This window comes from Mustela putorius, unplaced genomic scaffold (assembly GCF_011764305.1).
Source record: "Mustela putorius furo isolate JIRA1106 unplaced genomic scaffold, ASM1176430v1.1 tig00000040_pilon_pilon_pilon, whole genome shotgun sequence".
Classification (NCBI taxonomy): Eukaryota; Metazoa; Chordata; class Mammalia; order Carnivora; family Mustelidae; genus Mustela; species Mustela putorius.
The window spans coordinates 4,912,020-4,933,178 of record NW_025421261.1 but is presented as its reverse complement, the minus strand read 5'-3'; the positions used below and the strand labels follow the sequence as shown (position 1 = coordinate 4,933,178).

The 21,159-nt window shown below is 49.0% G+C and overlaps 1 protein-coding gene and 1 long non-coding RNA gene across 2 annotated transcripts in view; one reads left to right on the top strand and one right to left on the bottom strand.

The window, feature by feature from the left end:
* Window positions 1–2,121: 2,121 nt before the first annotated feature.
* Window positions 2,122–21,159, top strand: part of HPSE (heparanase) — a 29,668-nt gene continuing 10,630 nt past the window's right edge. The window contains exons 1-8 of the mRNA XM_004777333.3: window positions 2,122–2,430; window positions 9,803–9,948; window positions 11,672–11,797; window positions 16,370–16,543; window positions 18,512–18,680; window positions 18,981–19,028; window positions 19,722–19,815; window positions 20,679–20,785. Coding sequence (XP_004777390.1) covers window positions 2,213–2,430; window positions 9,803–9,948; window positions 11,672–11,797; window positions 16,370–16,543; window positions 18,512–18,680; window positions 18,981–19,028; window positions 19,722–19,815; window positions 20,679–20,785 — 1,082 coding nt within the window. The 5' untranslated portion in view covers window positions 2,122–2,212. The remainder of the gene's footprint in view (window positions 2,431–9,802; window positions 9,949–11,671; window positions 11,798–16,369; window positions 16,544–18,511; window positions 18,681–18,980; window positions 19,029–19,721; window positions 19,816–20,678; window positions 20,786–21,159) is intronic.
* On the bottom strand, window positions 9,379–14,219 carry LOC123391370. Its single transcript, XR_006606033.1, has 3 exons — window positions 13,103–14,219; window positions 11,629–11,748; window positions 9,379–9,418 (listed from the first exon to the last, which is right to left on the bottom strand). It is a non-coding gene; the product is annotated as an uncharacterized LOC123391370 (long non-coding RNA).

Below are 21,159 nucleotides of genomic sequence, written 5' to 3'. Positions count from 1 at the left end.
TGTATATGGTGCTAGATGTGTTACATACATTAATTCTCAAAATAAGGATTGTGAAATATGCAGCATTATTGCCACTTTACAAATAAGGAAATGGGGTTCTGGGAGGTGGGAAAAGTGGCCAAGTTTCCACAACCTTTCAAGATGTGGGCTAGGATGCATGTAAGGGGCTCTCACTAGCGTGTGTGTAAACTGGAGCTCACCATAAGAATGTGGGTGTCTAATGACCAAAGTGTCTCTGAAAGGATCATTCCTATTAATTTCACTTCTCTGGCATAATGGATCAAACCAACTTAGATCCAGGAGCCCGACACGCATCACATCTCAACCACAGACCATCATGTGTGCAAGTTGCTTTTCTTCGCTTCCTCATTTATGTTTTCCATATTAGTAACTTCTATGTGAACTGCATTGGCCCACATCTAGGATGTCACAAGGCCTCGTGGTTTAGAAAACTTGCAAAGATCCACTTTTCAAATCACTCAAATACTTGAAAGAAACTGTTGTGAGTTTTGTCTTTTGAGGTGGCATTTGGGTCAATGTCATGGCAAAGGCAGAGAAAGAACCTAGGAGTCTGCTTTCCCACCCCTGTGTCTACCGCCATATAATCTCCTGGTGACTTGGTGTTTACGTATGAGTTTTTTTTTCTTAGGTATTGTTTCAGGATATAAAGCTGATTCAGGTTGCAAAATAGTAACTGATAGACCCACACAAACTCCTAACTGTCGCTATATAGTTCACTTTTAAGCTGCCTGAGAATAGAGCTATGCAAATTAGATACACATCCCAAAACTATCCATTCTTAAGTAAGCTTTAGACCCAAAGTGGGGCTTGAACTCATGACCTTGCAGCCAAGAGTTGCCATACTCTACAGACTGAGCCAACCAGGTGCCCCCAGTTCATTCTCATTTATTGCTCTACAGGTGGTGCGAACTCAGTAAAAAAAAACCTTAAGGGTTTTGGAGTCCTTCGTTCAGTCCACAAAGGTGTACTGGGTGGCCACTAGGTGCCAAGCACGATGCCCGGAACTTTCGCGAGTGCACAAGGCGCGACAAAGGCCGTCTGCGCAGACGAGGCCGGCCTGAGGGCAACGGTCCCAGCGCCCACAGACCCCCGGCGCCCGCAGACGGCCCGGCCCCCGCGGGCTCGGGGCGCGGGGAGAGCCGCCCCGGGGCCTTTCGGGCACAGCCGCGCGGAGGAAGCTGCACTTGAGCCGAGACAAGCTGCCGCGGGCCCGGGGTTCTGCGTCCGTCAGGTCCCCGCCGTGGCCGTCCGACACGTCCCTGCCTCGGAGCCCGAGTCGGAGCGAGACGCGAGCGGCGCCCGCACCCGGCCGGGCCGCGGGAACCCGACGGAACGCGACGGCGGCCTCGGGGCGGTGCTGTTCGCAGCCGCGCAGCGCCCGGGGCGTCGAGGGGGCGTCGAGGGGGCGCGGAGGGGGCGCGGAGGGGGCGCGGAGGGGGCGCGGAGGGGTCTGCGCGGCAGCGGGAGGGGACGGCGCGGGGGGGGGGCGGGCACAGGCTCCGAATCCGGGAGGCGGGCGCTGCCCTAGGCCGGGCTGCGCGTCCGGAGAGCGTCGAGGCCCCGCGCCGTTCGCGGCCGCGCCGGAGGCCCTGGAGGCCGGTCTCTCCGCGGCGGGGCGAGAGGGCGAGAGCGGGCGGGAGGAGCCGCCGGGAGCCGCTCTCGGTCGAGGACGCGGGTCGACGTGTCTTCAGCCCGACGGGGCGGCGGCAGCGACAGCGGGGCGTCCGAGGACCCGGCGCCGCACCTCGTGCTCCGGGGTCCGTGCCCCGCGCTCGCTCTGCGGCGCTCCCGCGCGCTTGGCCCCCCGCCAAGCCCGCACCCTCCGAACGCGTGGGGGGGTCGTAAAGGGGCGGGACCGGCCGCGAGGGCAAGCGTGCCAGGAAGTGGGAGCGAGCGGAGGGGGCGGGGCGGCGAGGAGGGGGGCGGGGTGCGCGGTGCAGTGGGAGGGGTGCGGGGCAGGAGTGGGAGGGGTGCAGGGCGCAGTGGGAGGGGTGCGGGGCAGGAGTGGGAGGGGTGCGGGGCAGGAGTGGGAGGGGTGCGGGGCGCAGTGGGAGGGGTGCAGGGCAGGAGTGGGAGGGGTGCAGGGCGCAGTGGGAGGGGTGAGGCGCGCGAGAGAAAAGGGCGCCACGGCGGGGCGGGAGGCGCGCGCGGTCTGGGCTGCGGGGCAGGGGTGCGGCCAGGTGAGCCCGAGATGCTGCTGCGCTGGAGACCCGGGCTGCCGCTGCTGCTGCTCCTGGGGCCGCTCGGCCCTTTCTCCCCGGGCGCCCTGGCAGGACCCGCGCAGGCCGAGGACGCCGTGGAGCTGGACTTGGCCACCGAGCGGCCGGTGCAGCGGGTGAGTCCCGCCTTCCTGTCCTTCACCATCGACGCCAACCTGGCCACGGACCCGCGGTTCCTCGCCTTCCTGGGGTAAGCGCCGGCCTGCGCGCCCCTTGGCCTGCCTTCCTGACATCCGCGCCCGCGAAGCTCGGGCTCCCTCTGTCTCTCTCCCTCCTCCACCCTCCCTGTCCCGGGTCTGCCGCCCCCAAACGGCTGTCCCGCCTGCGTTCGCCCAGCAGGTGCTGCCGGAGTGCCGCCCGAGGGCCCGGTATTCCGGGCAGTTTGGAAAGGAAACTTTCCACCTGCCCCAGAAATACGCCTGGAGGAGCGGACCCAGGCAAGTGCGCCTGACGGGCTGAGGGCCGGTTAGGACAGGTGCAGGACAGGTTAGATCGCGGCCCAGGCTTCCCTCCCCTAAACTGTTAGGAAGGTTTTAAAAAAAAAAAAAAAAAAAAAAAAAAGCTGAAAAAGGTCTCAAGGGAAATAAGTGTGTGTGTGTGTGTGTGTGTGTATAAACTATGATTTTACATATGTTAAAATAAACTTCTGAAGAGCAGTTTTAGGTTCGCAGCAAAGCTGTACAAGGAGAGATTCCCAGTATTATACTTTTTTTTGTTTAATCTAAGTATTAACTAAATGAGACTTAGGAGACGATTGCAGTGAACTCCTGGGCCTGAATAAAAAGATATTTTTCCAACATGAGGCTGCAGAACCAGCTGTGGTTTTGTTTCCTCGCCTAGGAAAGACAGACTGGTGCTTGTTCACTGGCCGTTGCCCCATGAGTCCGGGCTGATCCCAGGACTGGATGCTGCAGGGACGGGCCCAGGTCATCTAGGTCATGAGAGCCTCCAGAGATGGCCACACCTCAACCAGCCCAAACAGCCCAGAATCTCCTCTCTGGCAAACACCTGTGTGCTCTCCTGCCTGCGCCCTCCCTGCCAGGGGCCATTGCTAATTTTGCTCATTAATTCTGTAAAGAAAAGCAGGTAGCCTAGTGGTGAGGACACTGGAGGTCAGACCACACCAGCTTGATTCCCATCTCCACCAAGATGGGTGGGTTGGTTGTTACAAGTGGCTTGGCAGGGCCCCACTCGAGAGTGGGAGAATCAGGGCCCAGACCTCAGAGGTGTTCAACGGAGGCCTGAGCAGATTTCCTCAGACGGCATGGTTCTGGTGTCCCATGGTGGCAAACAGATGTGGTTTTTCTCTTTTCCACATTTGCTATTAGCACAGAACTTAAATGCCAGTGATAGAACATTCTAGAATTGGAAAGGAGCATCTTTTCAGTCTGTCTTCTTCCCGGAAGTAAGTAATCAACGACCCAATCAAAAATGCCCTGTGCTGGGGCGCCCAGGTGGCTCAGTTGGTTAAGCAGCTGCCTTCAGCTTGGGTCATGATTCTGGGGTCCTGGGATCGAGCCCCACATGGGGCTCCCTGCTCAGCAGAGAGCCTGCTTCTCTCTCTCCCCCCTCCCTGACACTCTGCTTACTTGTGCTCTCTAACTCTCTGTCAAATAAATAAAATACTTAAAAAAAAATGCCGTATGCCTGACCGCGGGCGTGTTCATCTCCTTGCGTCTCTCATCCTCCACTTCCTTCAAGCTCGGACTGAACCTCCGCCTCACCATTCTCAGCCTGCGGCCACGTTTCTCTTTCCCAGAGCCAATGAAGTCAGTGGACAAGAACTTCCTCTTCTTCTTCCACCAAACCTGCACACATACCACGGCCGCGTCTAGCTTTCTTCCTTTCTCTGTCCTCAGGCCAGTGTCTCTACTCTCTGTCCTCTCCTGCCTCCCCGAGGACTTTGTTCTCTCCTTCGTCTTTAACCTCTCTGTTTGGACTGAGTCCTTCCTCATGATGTGGAAACCCCCTCAAGTGCTTCCCGTCTCCGCACTGTGCCTGTGCGGGAACTGCCCTCTCTTCTCCCCTTGGCGGCCTTCCTCACCACCCCTCCTTCCTCGATCTGTGACACGATGTTCCTGTCGTTGTGTCATAAAGTCCGTCTCTCCAGCATCACCAGTGACCTTTTATTGCAAAATCCATTGAACACCTTTCTGTCTGGTGCCCGTTGTGGGTTGCCTTCCTGGGTGCTGCCCCCCAATTCACACATGGAAGTCCTCACCCCTCTACCTCAGTGTGTGAGCTTAATTGGAAATAGTGCCATTGCAGATACGATTACTTAAGAACTAGTTGTAGTGAGGGGCGCCTGGGTGGCTCAGTGGGTTAAGCATCTGCCTTCAGCTCAGGTCATGATTTCAGGGTCCTGGGATGGAATCCTGTGTCAGGCTCCCTGCTGAGCTCCTCTGCCTGTAGCTCCCTCTACTTTTGCTCTCTCTCTGTCAACTAAATAAATAAAATCTTTAAAAAAAAAAAAAAAGTACTATGGAGTATGATGCCTCCATCAGAAAGGATGAATCCCCAACTTTTGTAGCAACATGGACGGGACTGGAAGAGATGATGCTGAGTGAGATAAGTCAAGCAGAGAGAGTCAATTATCATATGGTTTCACTTATGTGTGGAGCATAAGGAATAACACGGAGGACGTGGGGAGATGGAGAGGAGAAGGGAGTTGGGGTAAATCGGAGGGGGAGACAAACCATGAGAGACTGTGGACTCGGAGAAACAAACTGAGGGTTCTGAAGGGGCGGGGGGTGGGAGGTTGGGGGAACCAGGTGGTGGGTATTGGAGAGGGCACGGATGGCATGGAGCACTGGGTGTGGTGCAAAAACAAAGAATTCTGGGACACTGAAAAGAAATTTAGCTGTAGTGGAATGGAGGTGGCCTTCATCCCTTCTGACTGACGTCCTTACAAAAAGAGGACATGTGGAGACGCCTATGCGCAGAGAGAAGGGGTGTGGAGACTGGAGCGGTGGGTGCCGGGGCTGCAGGGAGCCACGGGAAGCTGGGAGGAACCTGGGACGGGTCCTTCCCCCGGAAGTGCAGAGGTGGCCTGGCCTTGCCCACGCTCGGTCTCAGATTTCCGGCCTCCACTCCCGTGAGAGAGTAGGTTTCCCTGTTGAAGGCGCCGCTCTGTGGCATTCGGTTCTGGAGTGTCTCGGAAGCGTTTGGCGAGGCTGACCGTGAACCTTTCTCATCCCTTCGGGTCTGGGTCACTTCGGCTTCTGGGGGTTCCCCACCTCTCTCACACCTCGTCACCTTTCTCTAGCTTGTCCTCGATGTTTGGTGTCCCTCAGACGCCTGGCTTGGGCTTTCTCTCCACGTCACATAATCTCCTGAGGGGTTTCTCCCGCCTCCTGGCCGTGAATTGCTGCCCTGTGCGCTCTGAGCTGTTCCGGGGCTGGCTCTGGGCAAGAAGGGAGACGGGTTTGGGTTCGATTTTTTTCTTCTTTTCTTTTCTTCTTTTCCCTGATTTTTCTGGTTTCTGTGGTATGACCCTCCTACCCTGGGTGCTTTCAAACCGCCCGCAGTTTAACAGCTCCTCCTCAGAGCCTCACAACTGGCTGTCAGCCCGCAGCAGCCGGTGCCAGAAGGCGGCCTGCTTCGGGGCCGGGAGAAGCAGCTTATTTTCACACAGAAGGTAACGCTGAAACACCCGCAGACTTTGCTTTCCCCTCACAAACTGCTCCGGGAGCTGCGTACCTGCGGCTGCTTTGATGCGGGTCTTTTTGTGTATTTCCACATGGTCCTGGTGGCGTGGATCCCCCCACCTCCCCCTCCCCCCCCACCTCCCCCCCCACCTCCCCCCCCACCTCCCCCCCCACCTCCCCCCCCTCCCCCCACCTGCCCAGCCGCCCGCGGGTGCTCGAAGCCTGTACCTTTGATCAGTTCTCTATTTCTGACACGTCTTGCAGCCGTCTAAGCTCTGGTTTCTGTCAGAGGGCATCGCCGTTGTATTCTCTAAACAAGAAAACGCTCCCTTGCAAAGGAGACAAACAAAACGGCCTTGAACACCGACACCTCTGAAACACGTGCTTTCCCTTACGTGGCAGGAGCCGGAGCACTGGGTTTGGGTTGTGTTCAGAGACAGACAAGCTTTGTCTGGGCCCACTTGCCCTTCCGTCAGGGCGGACTCGCTTGTTCATCCACTTCAGGAATATTCATTGAGCACCGGCTGTGTGCCCGGCTCTCGCCTAGGTGCTGAGGAGACTCTGCTCGCCGGAGGATGAGCACTTCGGTGGTGGCGGGGGGCGGACAGAGAGGGAACGAAGCGTGGTTAGGAGCGGACTTGAGGGAACGCTGAGTGATCGGAGGGACGTCGGAGCGGGGTGGTGCGACTGGGAGTGGGCCCAGCTGCTGCGGTCACTGCCTCTGGGAGGCGGGTTCCGGGGCTCTGGGGTCTGACCCAGGCTGGGCGCAGACACTGTCCCGAGGTAGCACAGCCCCTGTGCGTGGTGCCAGTCTTCCTTCCGTTTCCAGAGAGCATCCGTCTCTGTGGCTGCACAGAACGTCTCCATGAGCTTCCTCTGTCTTCACACGCAGTCACGGTGCCAAGGACGCCTCGGAGCCTGACCAAGGGCAGGGGCCAGAGCCAGCCTGCGGGGACTCGGGGGTGGGGGGAGCGCCTCGTATCCGCTGAGGGGCCGGGGGTTACCGGTCAGCTTAGACGAGGACTCCTCATTCTGCGTGTCTGACGTGTCCCTCAGCTCGGGCAGTACACACGCCAGGGCCAGAGGGCAGTGAGTTTTGGGGGTTGCTTTAACACGTCCAGTCCGACAAAACGGAGCCCTCCCCCGGCCCTCATCCCCGTCTCCCGGCCGTCACCTGTTCTTCACCTCAGCGAGTGTCACCGGCCTCCGGGGGGAACCTCGCCTCTTCTGTAACCCCGGTTAGACACCCAGTCCCGGGTTCCTGCCTCCGCAGGTGTCTTGAATGCACCCCCTCTCTCCTGCCCACAGCTGTCACCTGTCTCAGCCCGTCCCCTCCTGTGCACGTCAACGCGACCCCAGTCTGGGTCCTTCCGTCACTTGTCCGCACGGCAGGCGGACACCCTCCTCCAGAACAGAAGCCTGGCGAGGCCCTTTCACTGCCCCAAGTGCTTCCGGAGCTGCCCGTCGCCCTCACCTGAGGCCGGCCCTGGAGGCTCCGCCGTCCGCCCTCTCCGGCCGCCTCGGGCCCTTCTGCAGCCCCAGCTGCAGCTCCTGGTCGTCAGGGCCGTGCTCCCCCACCCCCGCCTTCTCTCCCTCACCTAGAACCTTCCTTCCGTCTCACCTCGATGGCTTCGACCAGGATAAGATTTATTCCTTTTGAATACCGGACAGTGAAGCTACTTCCCCCCAAAACCTCTACGCAGCCCCTACCTCCAGCCCAGAGTTCGGGTTAGGGCCCCTTCGTGCGTTCTCCTGGCACCGCTCGGGGACGGCCTGTGCACCTGTGTAAACATGTGTGTTTGCGGGGGGGCGCCTGCGGGGCTCAGTCGGTTAAGCACCTGCTCTTGATTCGAGTGCAGGTCATGATCTCAGGGTCACGGGATCGAACACCACCCCCTTCCCAAACCGGGTTCCGTGCTGAGCAGAGAGTCTGCTTGGGACTCTCTCTCCCTCTGGCCCTCCCCCACTTGTGCAAGTTCTCTTTCTCTCTTTCCCTCAAATAAATACATAATACTTGTCAAATTAGGAATCAGAATATTATCTAATTCTCATTCATTTGACTGAAATTCAGAAGGATGGTTTTCCTTGAAAGCCAGAGTTAGGGAGAAAAGGAAGAATCTTAAATCATTTATGAATTTATCTGAGAACATAAACATTTTTTTACATTTTAAAAAGACTTATTTTATTTCATAATTTTTAAAGATTATTTATTTCCTGGGCGCCTGGGTGGCTCAGTGGGTTAAGCCTCTGCCTTCGGCTCAGGTCATGATCTCAGGGTCTTGGGACCGAGTCCCGCATCGGGCTCTCTGCTCAGCGGGGAGCCTGCTTCCTCCTCTCTCTCTGCCTGCCTCTCTGCCTACTTGTGATCTCTCTCTGTCAAATAAGTAAATAAAATCTTTTTTTAAAAAAGATTATTTATTTACTTACTTGAGTGAGAGAGAGAGATTGAGCAGGAGTGGGCTCCCCGCTGAGCAAGGACACCCCCCCATGCAGGGCTCCATCCCAGGAGCCTGAGATCGTGACCTGAGCCGAAGGCAGGCACTTAACCCACGGAGCCACCCAGGTGCCCAAGATCTATTTATTTAAGAGGGAGCACGAGCGCACGTTGGGAGTGAAGAGGGAGAGCATCCACAAATGCTTCCTTTCCCGCTGAGCCTGGAGCCTGACGTGGCTCCAGCCCAGGACGCCGAGATCATGACCCAAGTCAAAATCAAGAGTCTGATGCTTAACCTACTGTGCCTCACAGGGGCCCTGGGAACATAACATTTTTGAAGACAATCTACTTTTCAAGAAACACAGAGTCTTCTTCAATTTCTTTCATGAGTGTTCTGTAATTCCTCGAGTACAGATCCTTTCCCTCTTTGGTAGGTTTATTCCCAGGTATCTTATGGTTCTTGGTGCTATAGTAAATGGAATCGATTCTCTAATTTCCCTTTCTGTATTCTCATTGTTAGTGTATAAGAAATCCACTGATTTCTGTACATTGACTTTGTATCTGCCACGTTGCTGAATTGCTGTATGAGTTCTAGTAGTTTGGGGGTGGAGTCTTTTGGGTTTTCCATATAAAGAATCATGTCATCTGCGAAGAGAGAGAGTTTGACTTCTTCATTGCCAATTTGGATACCTTTTATTTCTCTTTGTTGTCTGATTGCTGTTGCTAGGACTTCTAATACTATGTTGAACAAGTGGGCATCCTTGTCGTGTTCCTGATCTCAACGGGAAGACTGCAAGCTTTTTCCCATTGAGGATGATATTTGCTGTGGGTCTTTCATAGATAGATTTGATGAAGTTCGGGAATGTTCCCTCTATCCCCATACTTTGAAGCATTTTAATCAGGAACGGATGCTGGATTTTGTCAAATGCTTTTTCTGCATCAATTGAGAGGACCATGTGGTTCTTCTCTCTTCTCTTACTGATCTGTTCTGTCACACTGATTGATTTGTGAATGCTGAACCAACCTTGCATCCCAGGGATAAATCCCACCTGGTCATGGTGGATAATCTTCTTAATGTACTATTGGATCTTGGAACACTAGAAAAATAAAATTAAGTTAAACAAGTAAAATAAACACAGAGTCCTCTTTCCTACAGTGCCCATTCTTTCAATCTCTTTCCCTCCATCAATCATAAAAGGGTTATGAGTGTTTTGAAAGTTCTGAACATTGTCCTACTTGTCAAACTAAAGTATAAGTTCTTGCCAGAGTCAGAGCTCCAAGTCGCCCGCAGGCACCTAGACGTGTGACCTTGCACTGAGAAAGATTCAGACTGAGAAGACTTCCCTGGTATAGCGTTAGGACTTCTCCCTCCAGGCCCCATACAGCTACATGTTAAGAGATAGATCCACCTCAAGAGTGAACATGTTTGACTGGATTGTCCTGGAAAACATGCCTTTGGTTTCTTGCTTGTCTCCTAACAGTTCTCCGAAGCTTCGCACTTTGGCAAGAGGTTTGTCTCCGGCATACCTGCGATTTGGTGGCACCAAGACGGACTTTCTCATTTTTGATCCCCAAAAAGAACCGACCTTTGAAGAGAGGAGTTACTGGCAGTCTCAAGTCAACCACGGTGAACTTTTAAAGATTCACAATATGTTCTAATTCACTTGAGTCAGTCTTGAGCGTTCTCAGAGCAGTGTTCTGGCTGACATCTAACAATTAGTAAGAAATCCAGGACTGCCCAAGGAGGCACTCTCACAAAAGGGGGGATCAGGGGGGCAGGTTTCCTCCTCCCAGTGTTTTCAGGAACATGAGACTCACACAAAAAATCGTGCTGGGCGTACCTGAGAGTTAATCGTGCTGTAAATAGAACAATGATTGTAGCTGAAGGACACAGCTGCTTGGTGGGAGTGTGGGGACAGAAATGTGTCACACTGAAAAGGGTATTTTCAGCTGAAGACACGAGCAATGGATTGAAACCCATTTATTCCAAAAAAATAGAATGTGAATGGAAGGTACAAGAAGAGGGTGTGGAGATACGCTCTGCTTCTTAGAACGAATTTTACGATTTGATTTGTCGGGCAGTGATTGTCAAACTTTGTGGACTATCATAGTCCCTTGGGGTGTGTTCAAGTATTTGGGTTCTGTGTTCCAGCCTTGGGTTATGAGTTTAGCAAGCTCCTCGGGTGATTCTGATATTTGGAAGCCTGTTGGCTCCCCCTGAGAACCTGCTTTAGGGAGCAACGAGGATTTGCCCTACATCTTTCATGAGTGCCATGCAGACATCAAGTGGAAGTTCAATCATTATTGTAGCAATTATGAAAAGTATGCTGTATATATAGTTGAATTATAATGATGTATGCACATATATTAGTGGATAATATTTCAATATTTCATATATTACATATTCTCCTCAGTTAGGAAGTGTCCAGAACAGTTAATCGGTAATTGGGCTAAACTTGATAGAAGAATAATTAGAAAAAGTGAAAAAAATGGGAGAAATCTCTTAAAACGACATATTGGAAAAATTTACGTTAGACTGGACCATTCCCATCGGTCATGTGTGTTTGTAGGGTCTCTTCAGTTCGGACATTTTCCTCATCCTGTGTGTATATGTGGTGGGTGGTGGGGGATGTCAAGTGCTTCTGAAACATCTTTTTGAGCACAAGGATGGACGAGGCACAGGCTGCCAGAGGCCAGAAAGTGCAGCTTTCCAGAAAGGAAGTTGTTGGCGGGTCAGCCTGCCCTGGCAGCCAGCGCCCAGCAGCTCTGCTGCCTTGTGATAAAGAAGCACGATCTGCCTGACAGCATAGTGGTTGACTTGTCCAGTTGTCCATGTTGTGGTCTCAGAAGCGTTGAGGATACCATATTTGAAGGGGAAAAAAAATCAGTATTTCCTGTCCCACCATTATGGCAAGAGGAAATTATCATGAAGCAGATAGAGTCCAGCAAAACAAATTTCTGTGTATTTTGAAAGTGAATCTTAAGAGAATTAAACTATGTTTTCTTTTGTGGGGTTGTCTAGAAATTTTAAGTTTCTGAGGAGCTTTCTGAATTGTTAAATAATTTGAAGTTATGTCCAGTGTATCTGTGTCCAGGATATGTCTAATGTTTCTTATGAAAACTGCCCTTTGGGGTGTGTGTGCGCGCACGTGCGTGCGTGCGTGTGGTGATCAATTAGCCAGCAAATTTGACGTGTGTAACAGAGTATATCTTTCTCTGACCTCATACCTAAAAACCAGAAACGTAATTATCCTGCTTTGGTCACATAAATAGGTAATAAAATAAATGTATGGGATTGCAGCCTTACCCCTGTGAAAAGAGATTCTCTACACTGTTTCTCCCACTTGTAGATCCTTGCGAGTCTGGATCCATCCCATCTGATGTAGAGGCGAGGCTGCAGATGGAGTGGCCCCTCCAGGAACGATTGCTGCTCAGAGAACAGTTTCAGGAAAAGTTCAAGAACAGCACTTACTCAAGTAAGACATGACGTCCCCGCCCCCAAAATACATGGGTAGCTTGAACTCGGGCTTGAACCACGTAAGCCCTGTAGCAGTTGTGTCAAGAGTTAATGGGAAATCTTGAACCCAAAACTTCTGATTTTTTTGTTTCTTCCCCTGACTTTGCCTATTAGCCATGAAGTAAAATCTAGAAATCATACATTCACGAGCTGATAATGACCTTTACTGCTCTGAGCAACTAGGAAGCCAGAGGAAGACACGGATACAAAAGTATGAAGAGCAAATAATGGGGTGCTTGACTACTTCAGTCAGTAGAGCCTGTGACTTTTGATCTCCGGGTTGGGGGTTCGAGCCCCATGCTGAGTGTACAGATTACTTAAAAGTAAAAATAAATCTTGAGGGGAAAAAAGAGCAAGTTGTGAAAACCATTCACACATCGTCATCCATTCCATGTCTTCTCCCAAAGCAACCCCTGTTACGAGTTGCTGTACCATTAGGCAGTGGAAGCCCCAGTCAAAGCGGACAGTGCTGGCCATCAAGCATCTCTCTCTTTTTCTTTCCACTGTGGCTTTGCAGACATAGACCTAGCTTGATGACCCACGAATTTATTTCCATTCACTGAAACAGTTATCGAGTCTTCAGAATGGGATAATGTTGTCATGTAGGGCTTTAAAACACCTGAAACAAGCGATCCTTATTTACCTATGAAAAATATTTCTATCTGCAAGTTGCTGTTTTAAACCCAACTAAGGGATGATGTTCCCCAGCTCTCAGTTAAGGGAATAACCTGCTCAGATACCCTACAACTGTCTTTTAATTTTTGAAAAATAAATGACCTTGTAGCTAATCTGAGTCACTCGGCATCTCTAAGAGCACATTGTTGGAAGTAGATTATTTGTCTTTGTAAGGTTTTACTGTATACTATCTGGATTTAAGCATATCCAGTGGGTTTTTTAAAATATTTTTTATTTATAAAGTACAGAAAAGATGTGACACCTAGGAAATCAGAAAATGGTTTACATGTTAATAGATAATGCAGTCCTCTAAATGATTTATTGTATTTTAAAGGGGGAAAGGTGAACCACTCTGACACTTTAATAACATGATCTATGATTGAATGGAAGTTTGCAGAATGCAGGGCTGTCTCCATCCCATGAAGGGAATGACAAGAATACAAGAGACCCATAGCAGTAAGCCGTCACCTATAATAAATCATTACAATACAGGTCTGCTAAGAGAGGACTGCCTGGTGTTAGGTAATCTATTGATTTCTACTTTATTTTGCATCATGTTAAATGTTATACCAGTTTATCAGTTTCCTACCTTACACAGTCTTTCTGGAATCAAGATGGTAGGTTTCCACATCTTACCCTGCCGCTGGGACTAGGACCTTCATAGTTCCTACACCAGAAGAAAATTCCTTCACTAACTATGTAAGTAGGTCATTATAACTGCAGCCATCCTGTTGGCTAAAGTATGTATTTATTTTTTTTTAATTATTTTATGTTAGTCACCATACAGTACATCATTATGACTAAAATACTTAACAAATATGGATAGTTTATTTATATTTGGAAACGTTTGACTCCTGGTTTGAAGTTCTTCATCTAAAAATACATGTCTTAGAAACATAGATAGGAATGTCTTTTGTTTATTGTAGACACCAACTCATTATAGGGAGAAGTATCTCAGAAGCCCGTAGGTGTTCCCACACGTTGTTCTGCCCTGACGGCGGAGGTTGGTAACGCCTGAGGAGCTTGAGCTGGCATTGTCCAATGGAGGAGATTGCAGAGGTCTGTGGTGGCAAGGACTGTCACTGTCCTCAAATGTGTCTATCACGGCACTGACTAATTGCTTAGTCAGTGGCCCACACCCTTAAATCAGGTGTCCTAGAAGATCTAGGTAAATTTTCTAATTATACGACCCATTGGATGATGGGTTTCTCTTAAGTAGAAGATGACAAAAACATTTGTCACGAGACTAACCTGTGTAAGCCTGTTTAGGTAGGAAAAGGAAGCAGTGTCACAGATGTAATTCTGGGTGTGACTGCAGGAAGACACTTCCTTATTCAGATACTTAATGAGCTAATTCTTTGCTCTCCTTCTTCCCCACCTCTCTTCCACATGACCTGACTCCTCCGCCTCCATCAGCCACTCCCCACTGAAAGTGGACACGTTTAAGTAAACAGACATGGCATAACCCGAAGGACAGAATCGGTGCCAGTTTTAGTTTGTCCGTAGATTATCCTTGTCCCAGGGTCTTTCCATCCTCTTGTACAATAAGGGTAATGATTGGGAATTGGAAAATCAGCTGTGAGTTTTCTTTTCTTTTTAATTTTATTTTTTATTTGTCAGAGAGAAGGAGAGAGAGAAACAAGCGGGGGAGTGGCAGGCAGAGGGAGAGGGAGAAGCAGGCAGGCTCCCCACTGAGCAGGGAGCCCAGTGCGGGACTCGATCCCAGGACCCTGAGATCATGACCTGAACCAAAGGCAGATGCTTAACGGACTGAGCCACCCAGGTGCCCCTTAGCTGTGAGTTTTCATATTGTTCTTATTTTGAGGACAGAGTAGGCTGACTGGGTTTTTGTTTGTTTTTTTTTAAAGAGTAGATTCCAACTCAGTAATATTTAGCCCTTATTCTAGATGTTACTATTCTGCTGTAGGAAGAATATAATAGTTTTTTAAGTCATATACATTCCAAGTGTGTTCGGAAAAATGAAATAGACAAAGAGTCAAGTATGAGTTGAATAAATACTCTGAAATGCAAGCATTTTAGGTTTTTTGAAAATGCTACAAAGGGACTAGGTAGTGATAGTCCCTAATATCTGTGAAGGTTTTTATGGTTCACAGTGAGTTTTGATCCATGTCATTTCAACCTCGGTTTTGTGAGTAGACACCTCCCGGTGCTAGTTCCAGGATCGTGGACCCGCGGTTGAGGTGGAGCAGACAGCCACAGTCACAGAGTGACACTGTCACTGTGTCTGTAAGTGGGGAGTGTGTCCTGGAGCTCAGGCCTTGGGATTCCTGGTCCGGGAGACTTCCTGCAGCGCAGTTTTGCAGGATGGATGTCCAACCTGGAGCTGTGACAGGACAGTCGAGTCACCCTTTACAGCAGGCTCTAGTGACGACGCTCCCACCAAATATCTCGGTGGCCTCGGGCAAAGCACCTCCTTTCCTTGGGGGGTCAGTTTCCTCGAGGGAAAATGAGGGTGGCAGTTTGGGGAGAGCTCAGCAGTCCCAAGGCTCTGTGCCTTCCCAGCCATGGCTCAGGATCCAGTAGAAGGCTGGGCCACAGGACTGGAGAGCTTTTCCACCCTGCCGTCCGTAACTGCGTGATCACAGACAGGCTCTGCGGATGTGGGTGACAGAGCACACACCTAACACACCTCAAACGCCTCGCGAGGGATGTTCCTGCCCGCCAGCCTCCACTGGCAATATTACACCGAGGGTCACTCTACGGCGCTTGCCCAGTAACTCACTTAGATTGTTTTAAACGAGGAGAGCTCAAGAGTGGATCTCCAGTCAACAAATAACTCCAAATATACGTGAAAATTACAGGCTTATTGTGCGTATGATACCCAACCTGAAGATGATATTCAAACGGACATCGCTGCCACTCTCAAGAAGTGACTTCAGAGTAGCCAGTGGTTAGAAAAGCTGAGCTCAAAAGTTCCCAAACCTTTATGGCACTTAAGTGACTCCAATTTTTTAAAATTTTTTTAATTTTAAATTTATCTTACCTAGCCCCATGTAAATACCTAAGAGTTTCTGTTATTAAGTTGTCAGGTCCAAGAACCTACTAGTAATAGTTCTTGTGTCCAACAAAGCCGATGTTTCCCTTGCGCATCTAAAGGATCCAGTGGTGCCTGTGTGAATAAGCTGCTTGGTTGAGTTTGAATTTGAGAAAAACTAATTTTTTTACTGTAAGTATTTCTCAAATATTGCATAGACATAGAGTAAAAATTATTCCTCGTTTATCTGAAGCCCAAACTTAACTGTTGTCTGTATTTTCATTTGCTAAATCTGACAGCTGTGTGTGAAATTTCATGAGGCTTGCCAGAATGTCTTGGCACGTTGTTTAGAATCCACAGATCTGTTGCCCTAGGCCAATTTTTTAATGTCAAATTTTACTTATTTAAGATTAATAAACCTAATACCTGAATTTTCCAAAAAAATGTTTTAAATACGGTTAAACTTACCAAAATATTTTGTGACTGAGTTTGTGAGCAGAGATGTTTCAGTTATGAACAGTGTGGCTTACGTTAACTAATGACTGACTGTCTGGCCTGGGCTTGAGTTCCCCTGAGGTCATTTGAACAAAACCTGAGGGCCAGACCGAAGTTTCTGATACTTTACGTGGTTCAGCATGGAAAGTTGAATCAACAGCTGAGGTAAATGAAGTCCTATTGATTTTTAACTATTTAATTTGCCTGTCCAAATTTGCCTCATATTTATAATTATAGTCATCACTCATTAGGACTGTAATTCCTTCAGTTTAACAACCAAAATAGTAATTCGCTGGAGAACAAACCTAGAGGCCTTCAATATTGTAGTGCTGACCCAGCCATTAAATTGCAATATTTTTCTTCTAGAAAGTTCCGTGGATATGCTGTATTCTTTTGCAAACTGCTCAGGACTGGACTTGATCTTTGGGCTAAACGCTTTACTACGAACAGCGGATTTGCAGTGGAACAGTTCTAACGCTCAGTTGCTCCTGGACTATTGCTCTTCCAAGAATTATAACATTTCTTGGGAACTAGGCAATGGTGAGTGCCCCCAGGAACATTTTATTAGCAAGGAGATTCCCCTTTGGCTTAGTTGTTCCTATTTATGACATTCTTTCTAACATTAGCAAATACACTTTTGGCTTGGCACACTTGCAGCTGTGCCCAACAACGCAGTTTTTGGAATTGCTTATGGCGGGACAGTCCTTTACGTGTCCCAGAACCTGTTGGGAATCCTACTTTATGTCACGCTTGAGCTGAAGAGAACTGCTTGGACGCAGACACTCCCCCAGCTCCTGGGCTCACTTGAGTTTCAGGATCACTTAGCCCTGTGACGGTTGGCAGGCTACACTCAGCAGCACTGGGCCCTTACCTCTCCATTTCTTTCTCTGTTTCTCATGTGTCAGTTAAATCTCAGCAACTCCCTCCCAACCACCACGCTGTGCTCAAGCTACAAGTTCCTAGTACAGAATGGGTCAAGCTCCCGATGGTTCCCTTCTCCACTTTTTGCGAAGAACTTGTCAATTCTAACTGAAGTACTAGTGATTAGCTGCATTCATTTAAACATGAGCCAATGGAACTGAAACTAAAATGGGAAATGAGATGCAGTAATACAATGGGCACATACTACATTCTAGGCACTGTTCTGCACATTTGATAAGTATTATTTTCTCTTTATAACCACCCTGGGGCAGATACAATGATGACTTTCATTTTACAGATGACAGAAGAGACACAGGTTAATTTTTGGTTAGCTACTTAAGTTTAGTTTAGTTATTTAGCTATTAGTTAGCTATTTAAGCTGTGTGATGCTGGTCTAACAACTGGAGGATTTGGGATTTGAACCCAGAAAGTCTGGCTCCAGAGCAAGGTCCCTGCTTTCTTGGGAGTTCCGTTCTAGAGGGAGGGAGCCAGACCGACAAGACAGCAAACAAGCAAGATACAAGTCTGTAGTGCCATGGACTATAGTGATGTCTAAGGGCAGATCTGGGGACGACGTTGCTGCGGGGAAGGGAACCGGCGAGGGAAGCACAGAACACAACATGGGGCAGAGGGGACTGTACCTTAGTGAGATGCTGAGTGACTTCGGAGAACACAGCCACATGAGTGACGGGTCACCTGAACCTGTCCGTACCCATCTCTCTCCCTCGGTCCCTCCTTCCTGCTATGCCCAGCCCCCACTCCTTCTGCTCTTCGGAGGAAGGGACAAGATCCGTGCCGTCATGTTTCCCTCTTCCTAGGGCCCCCTTTGCAAGGAAAAGGTCTGCTTTCCAGAGAGAAAGAGGAGGGGCCAAGGGAGAGCCTGTACGAGGTGTTTGGGGAAGCAGACTGAGCACTTCTGTGCCTCCTCCCATGTCTGCAGCTTGGCTGTTTCCCAGCTCACCTGCTCAGACAATCTGTGAATGAACAGTCTCATAAGGCTTTTAATGGCATTGTAGAAATCAGTTTTTCAACGCCTTCCCTCCTACCCAAACTTTTTCTCCTTTTTAAGGAAATCACTTTATTAAATACTGGATGTAGACTATTCCCCGAGTATCCATTAGTTTAATAGTAAGTTTAATAATAAATTTAATAATAATAAGATAATAAGATAATACTCCCTCACACTTTAGTAGTGTCAATTGCATTTGTGTTTAACTGAAATATCTTTTTCATAATGCAGGGTTTTCCTTTTCTTGCCTTTGAATTCTTTTTTTTTTTTTTCAAGATTTTATTTATTTATTTATTTGACAGTGAGAGAGGCAACACAAGTAGGGGGAGTGGGAGAGGGAGAAGCAGACTTCCCACTGAGCAGGGAGCCTGATTCAGGGCTTGATCCCAGGACCCCGGGATCATGCCCTGAGCTGAAGGCAGAGGCTCAAGGACTGAGCCACCCAGGAGCCCCTTGCCTTTGAATTCTAAGTTTTTGTAACTGGGAAATGTTTTTGTGCTTTTATATGCCATTTTAAGTTTGTTTTTAAATACAAAATTCTTAGGTACGTGACTACCTTGAGAACTGCTGTCTTTCAGAACCTAACAGTTTCCGCAAGAAGGCTGGTATTTTCATCGATGGATTGCAGTTAGGAGAAGATTTTGTCAAGTTGCATAAACTTCTAGAAAAAACCACTTTCAAAACTTCAAATCTCTATGGTCCTGATGTTGGCCAGCCCCGCGGAAAGACTGTCAAGATACTGAGGAGGTAGGAACCAGAGGAAGCAGAACTGCTCTTTGTAAAAATAGTATTTCTCTCTGATGGAGAATTCTCAATAGCCCGCCTCTTATTAAACCATTTGCACCAAAGCAGATGTTTTCCCAAAAGAGGAGACATTGACGGGCTCCAAATACCAAGGATCTGAGGGCCAGTGGAACCTTCAATACAATTTGTATCAGAGTTAGGAAGTTTGTGTTTGCCTGAGGCTAAGGCAGTAACCATATCTAGGAAATAAAACCCTGTGCATATGAAGATTAAGTAAAGGTCATAATAGACTTTTTCTTCTAGTTTCCTGAAGGCTGGGGGAGAAGTGATTGATTCGGTCACATGGCACCAGTAAGTACATCTCCTGCTCTTAGTGCTATGAAGCTAGTGCTAGTTTTACTTACTACTTAGCTTCAAAAAATTACTTCCATTTAACTGCTAACTGACATAGTTCAAGTAAGAAACAATCTCTCAAGCAACACTGTACTAGTCTTTTAATATTAGTAAAACAAAAATTTAAACTTTATTTTAAATAATGTGGTAGTCTCTATAAGATCAAGGCACACTATCATTGAAATCATGAAGCAGATAAGTAGCTAAAATCAGTGTGCTTGCCAAAGGACAGGGAGCCTACAAGCACCTGCCCTTCCAGTCTTTTCAAGAGGAATAACTGACTGGGGGGCTCAGTCCGCTAAGCCTCTGCCTTCGGCTCAGGTCAGGATCCCGGGGTCCTGGGATCCAGCCCACTTCTGGATCTCTGCTCAGCGGGGAGCCTGCTTCTCCCTCTACCTGCTTCTCCCCTTGCTTGCACTCTCTCTTTCCCCCCTCTCTGTCAAATAGATAAATATAATCTTTTAAAAAACGGAAAGAATACTGGATCCTCTTCCATCTTGGTCTCTTCTTGCTGGAACTGCGCCTTTTAAAGATACTCGTGCGTGTACCAGCGGGGTGGGGAGAGGTCGGAGGGAGAGCCAGATGGCTGGTTAACCTAAGAGCAGGAAGCAGGTTTGCTATTTTGTTCTGAATATTTTCTGAATGACTTAGCTACTACTTGAATGGACGAATTGCTACCAAAGAAGATTTCCTAAACCCTGATGTGCTGGACACTTTTACTTCATCTGTGCAAAAGGTTTTCCAGGTAACAGTCTTTTTTTTTTTTTCCTAAAGGAGGGAGATCCATTATCTCTAGGGGATATGGCCTAAGACCCTCAGCTGATGCCAGGAACCACAGATAATATCAAACCCTATAAATACTTTTTCCTACAGGTACCTTCCTATGAGAAACTTTGATTTATAAATCAGGCACAGTAAGAGATTGACAACAATAGTAATAGAACAGAACAGTTCTAACACTGCACTACACTGGAAGTTACGTGCATACGGTCTCTCTCTCAAACACCTTATTGCACTCACTCACTCTTCTTGGGGCCTGTGAGATGAGACGATGCCTCTGACATGCGAGGAAGTGAGACGCGTGACAGGCGTATTGTCTGCCATGCCTTCAGACAGGAAGTGACCTCCTGGTGACAGGACAGAAGGAGGGCCGTCTGCCTCCAGACCACAGCTGACCACAGGTGACATATACTGCCGAAGGCCAAGCCATAGATGAGGAGGGACGTCCACGAAGCCAGTTTTTATTCCGTGGTCTCGCCGATTCTCGTTCCGTCCGTGGACGCGGTTCCATGTTTCCTTGACTCACTCCCCTGCAGTCCCCTGAGCATCAGGCCTCACCCATGTGTATTGATTAAAAATTAAAAACACTCCCAATAGCCCTTTGGTAGAATTAACTCTCCAAGGCCATAGGAAGGGGATGATTTAAACTCCTTCCACACTGAGTATTCTAACGAAAGTAAACTGCCCGAGACCTGAATGGCCACGAACATGTTCTGTCACCGTAGTGGACAAATCGGTCTGGGAATACAAGGTTTTGAGCGTCATTAATCTGCAGCACCACAGCTGGTCGGTTGTTCGCAAATACAATGGGGACTCTCCTGTCCGCAGGTTGTTGAGGAGACCCGACCCCACAAGAAGGTTTGGTTAGGAGAAACGAGCTCTGCGTACGGCGGGGGAGCGCCCTTGCTGTCCAATACCTTTGTGGCCGGCTTCATGTGAGTGCCTCGGTACCACCGTGGGACAGGCTGCGACGTCTTCCCAGCCCTTTATCAAACAGCTTCTGCTGAAGCAGCTCATCACCAAAAAACTGATCAAAGATGGTTTTTATGGCTGAGACCCATAACTCATGCCAGATTTTGCAAGAACGTGTTTACGCATGTTTGTTGGACATCTCGAACGGGTGTCCCAAATTAATCACTGAATGAATGAGTTGCTTTAGAAGTGCTGTTCCTTAATTATGGCCCATAAATATGCCAAGGGTTCCATCCTCCGAGAGAGACCGTCAGAGCGCCTCTCGAGGTTTGAGTCTGAGAGGGATCCTTAGTGTACCTGTAGCTCTCTTCATAGATTCGCAAGGCGCTTAGAATCG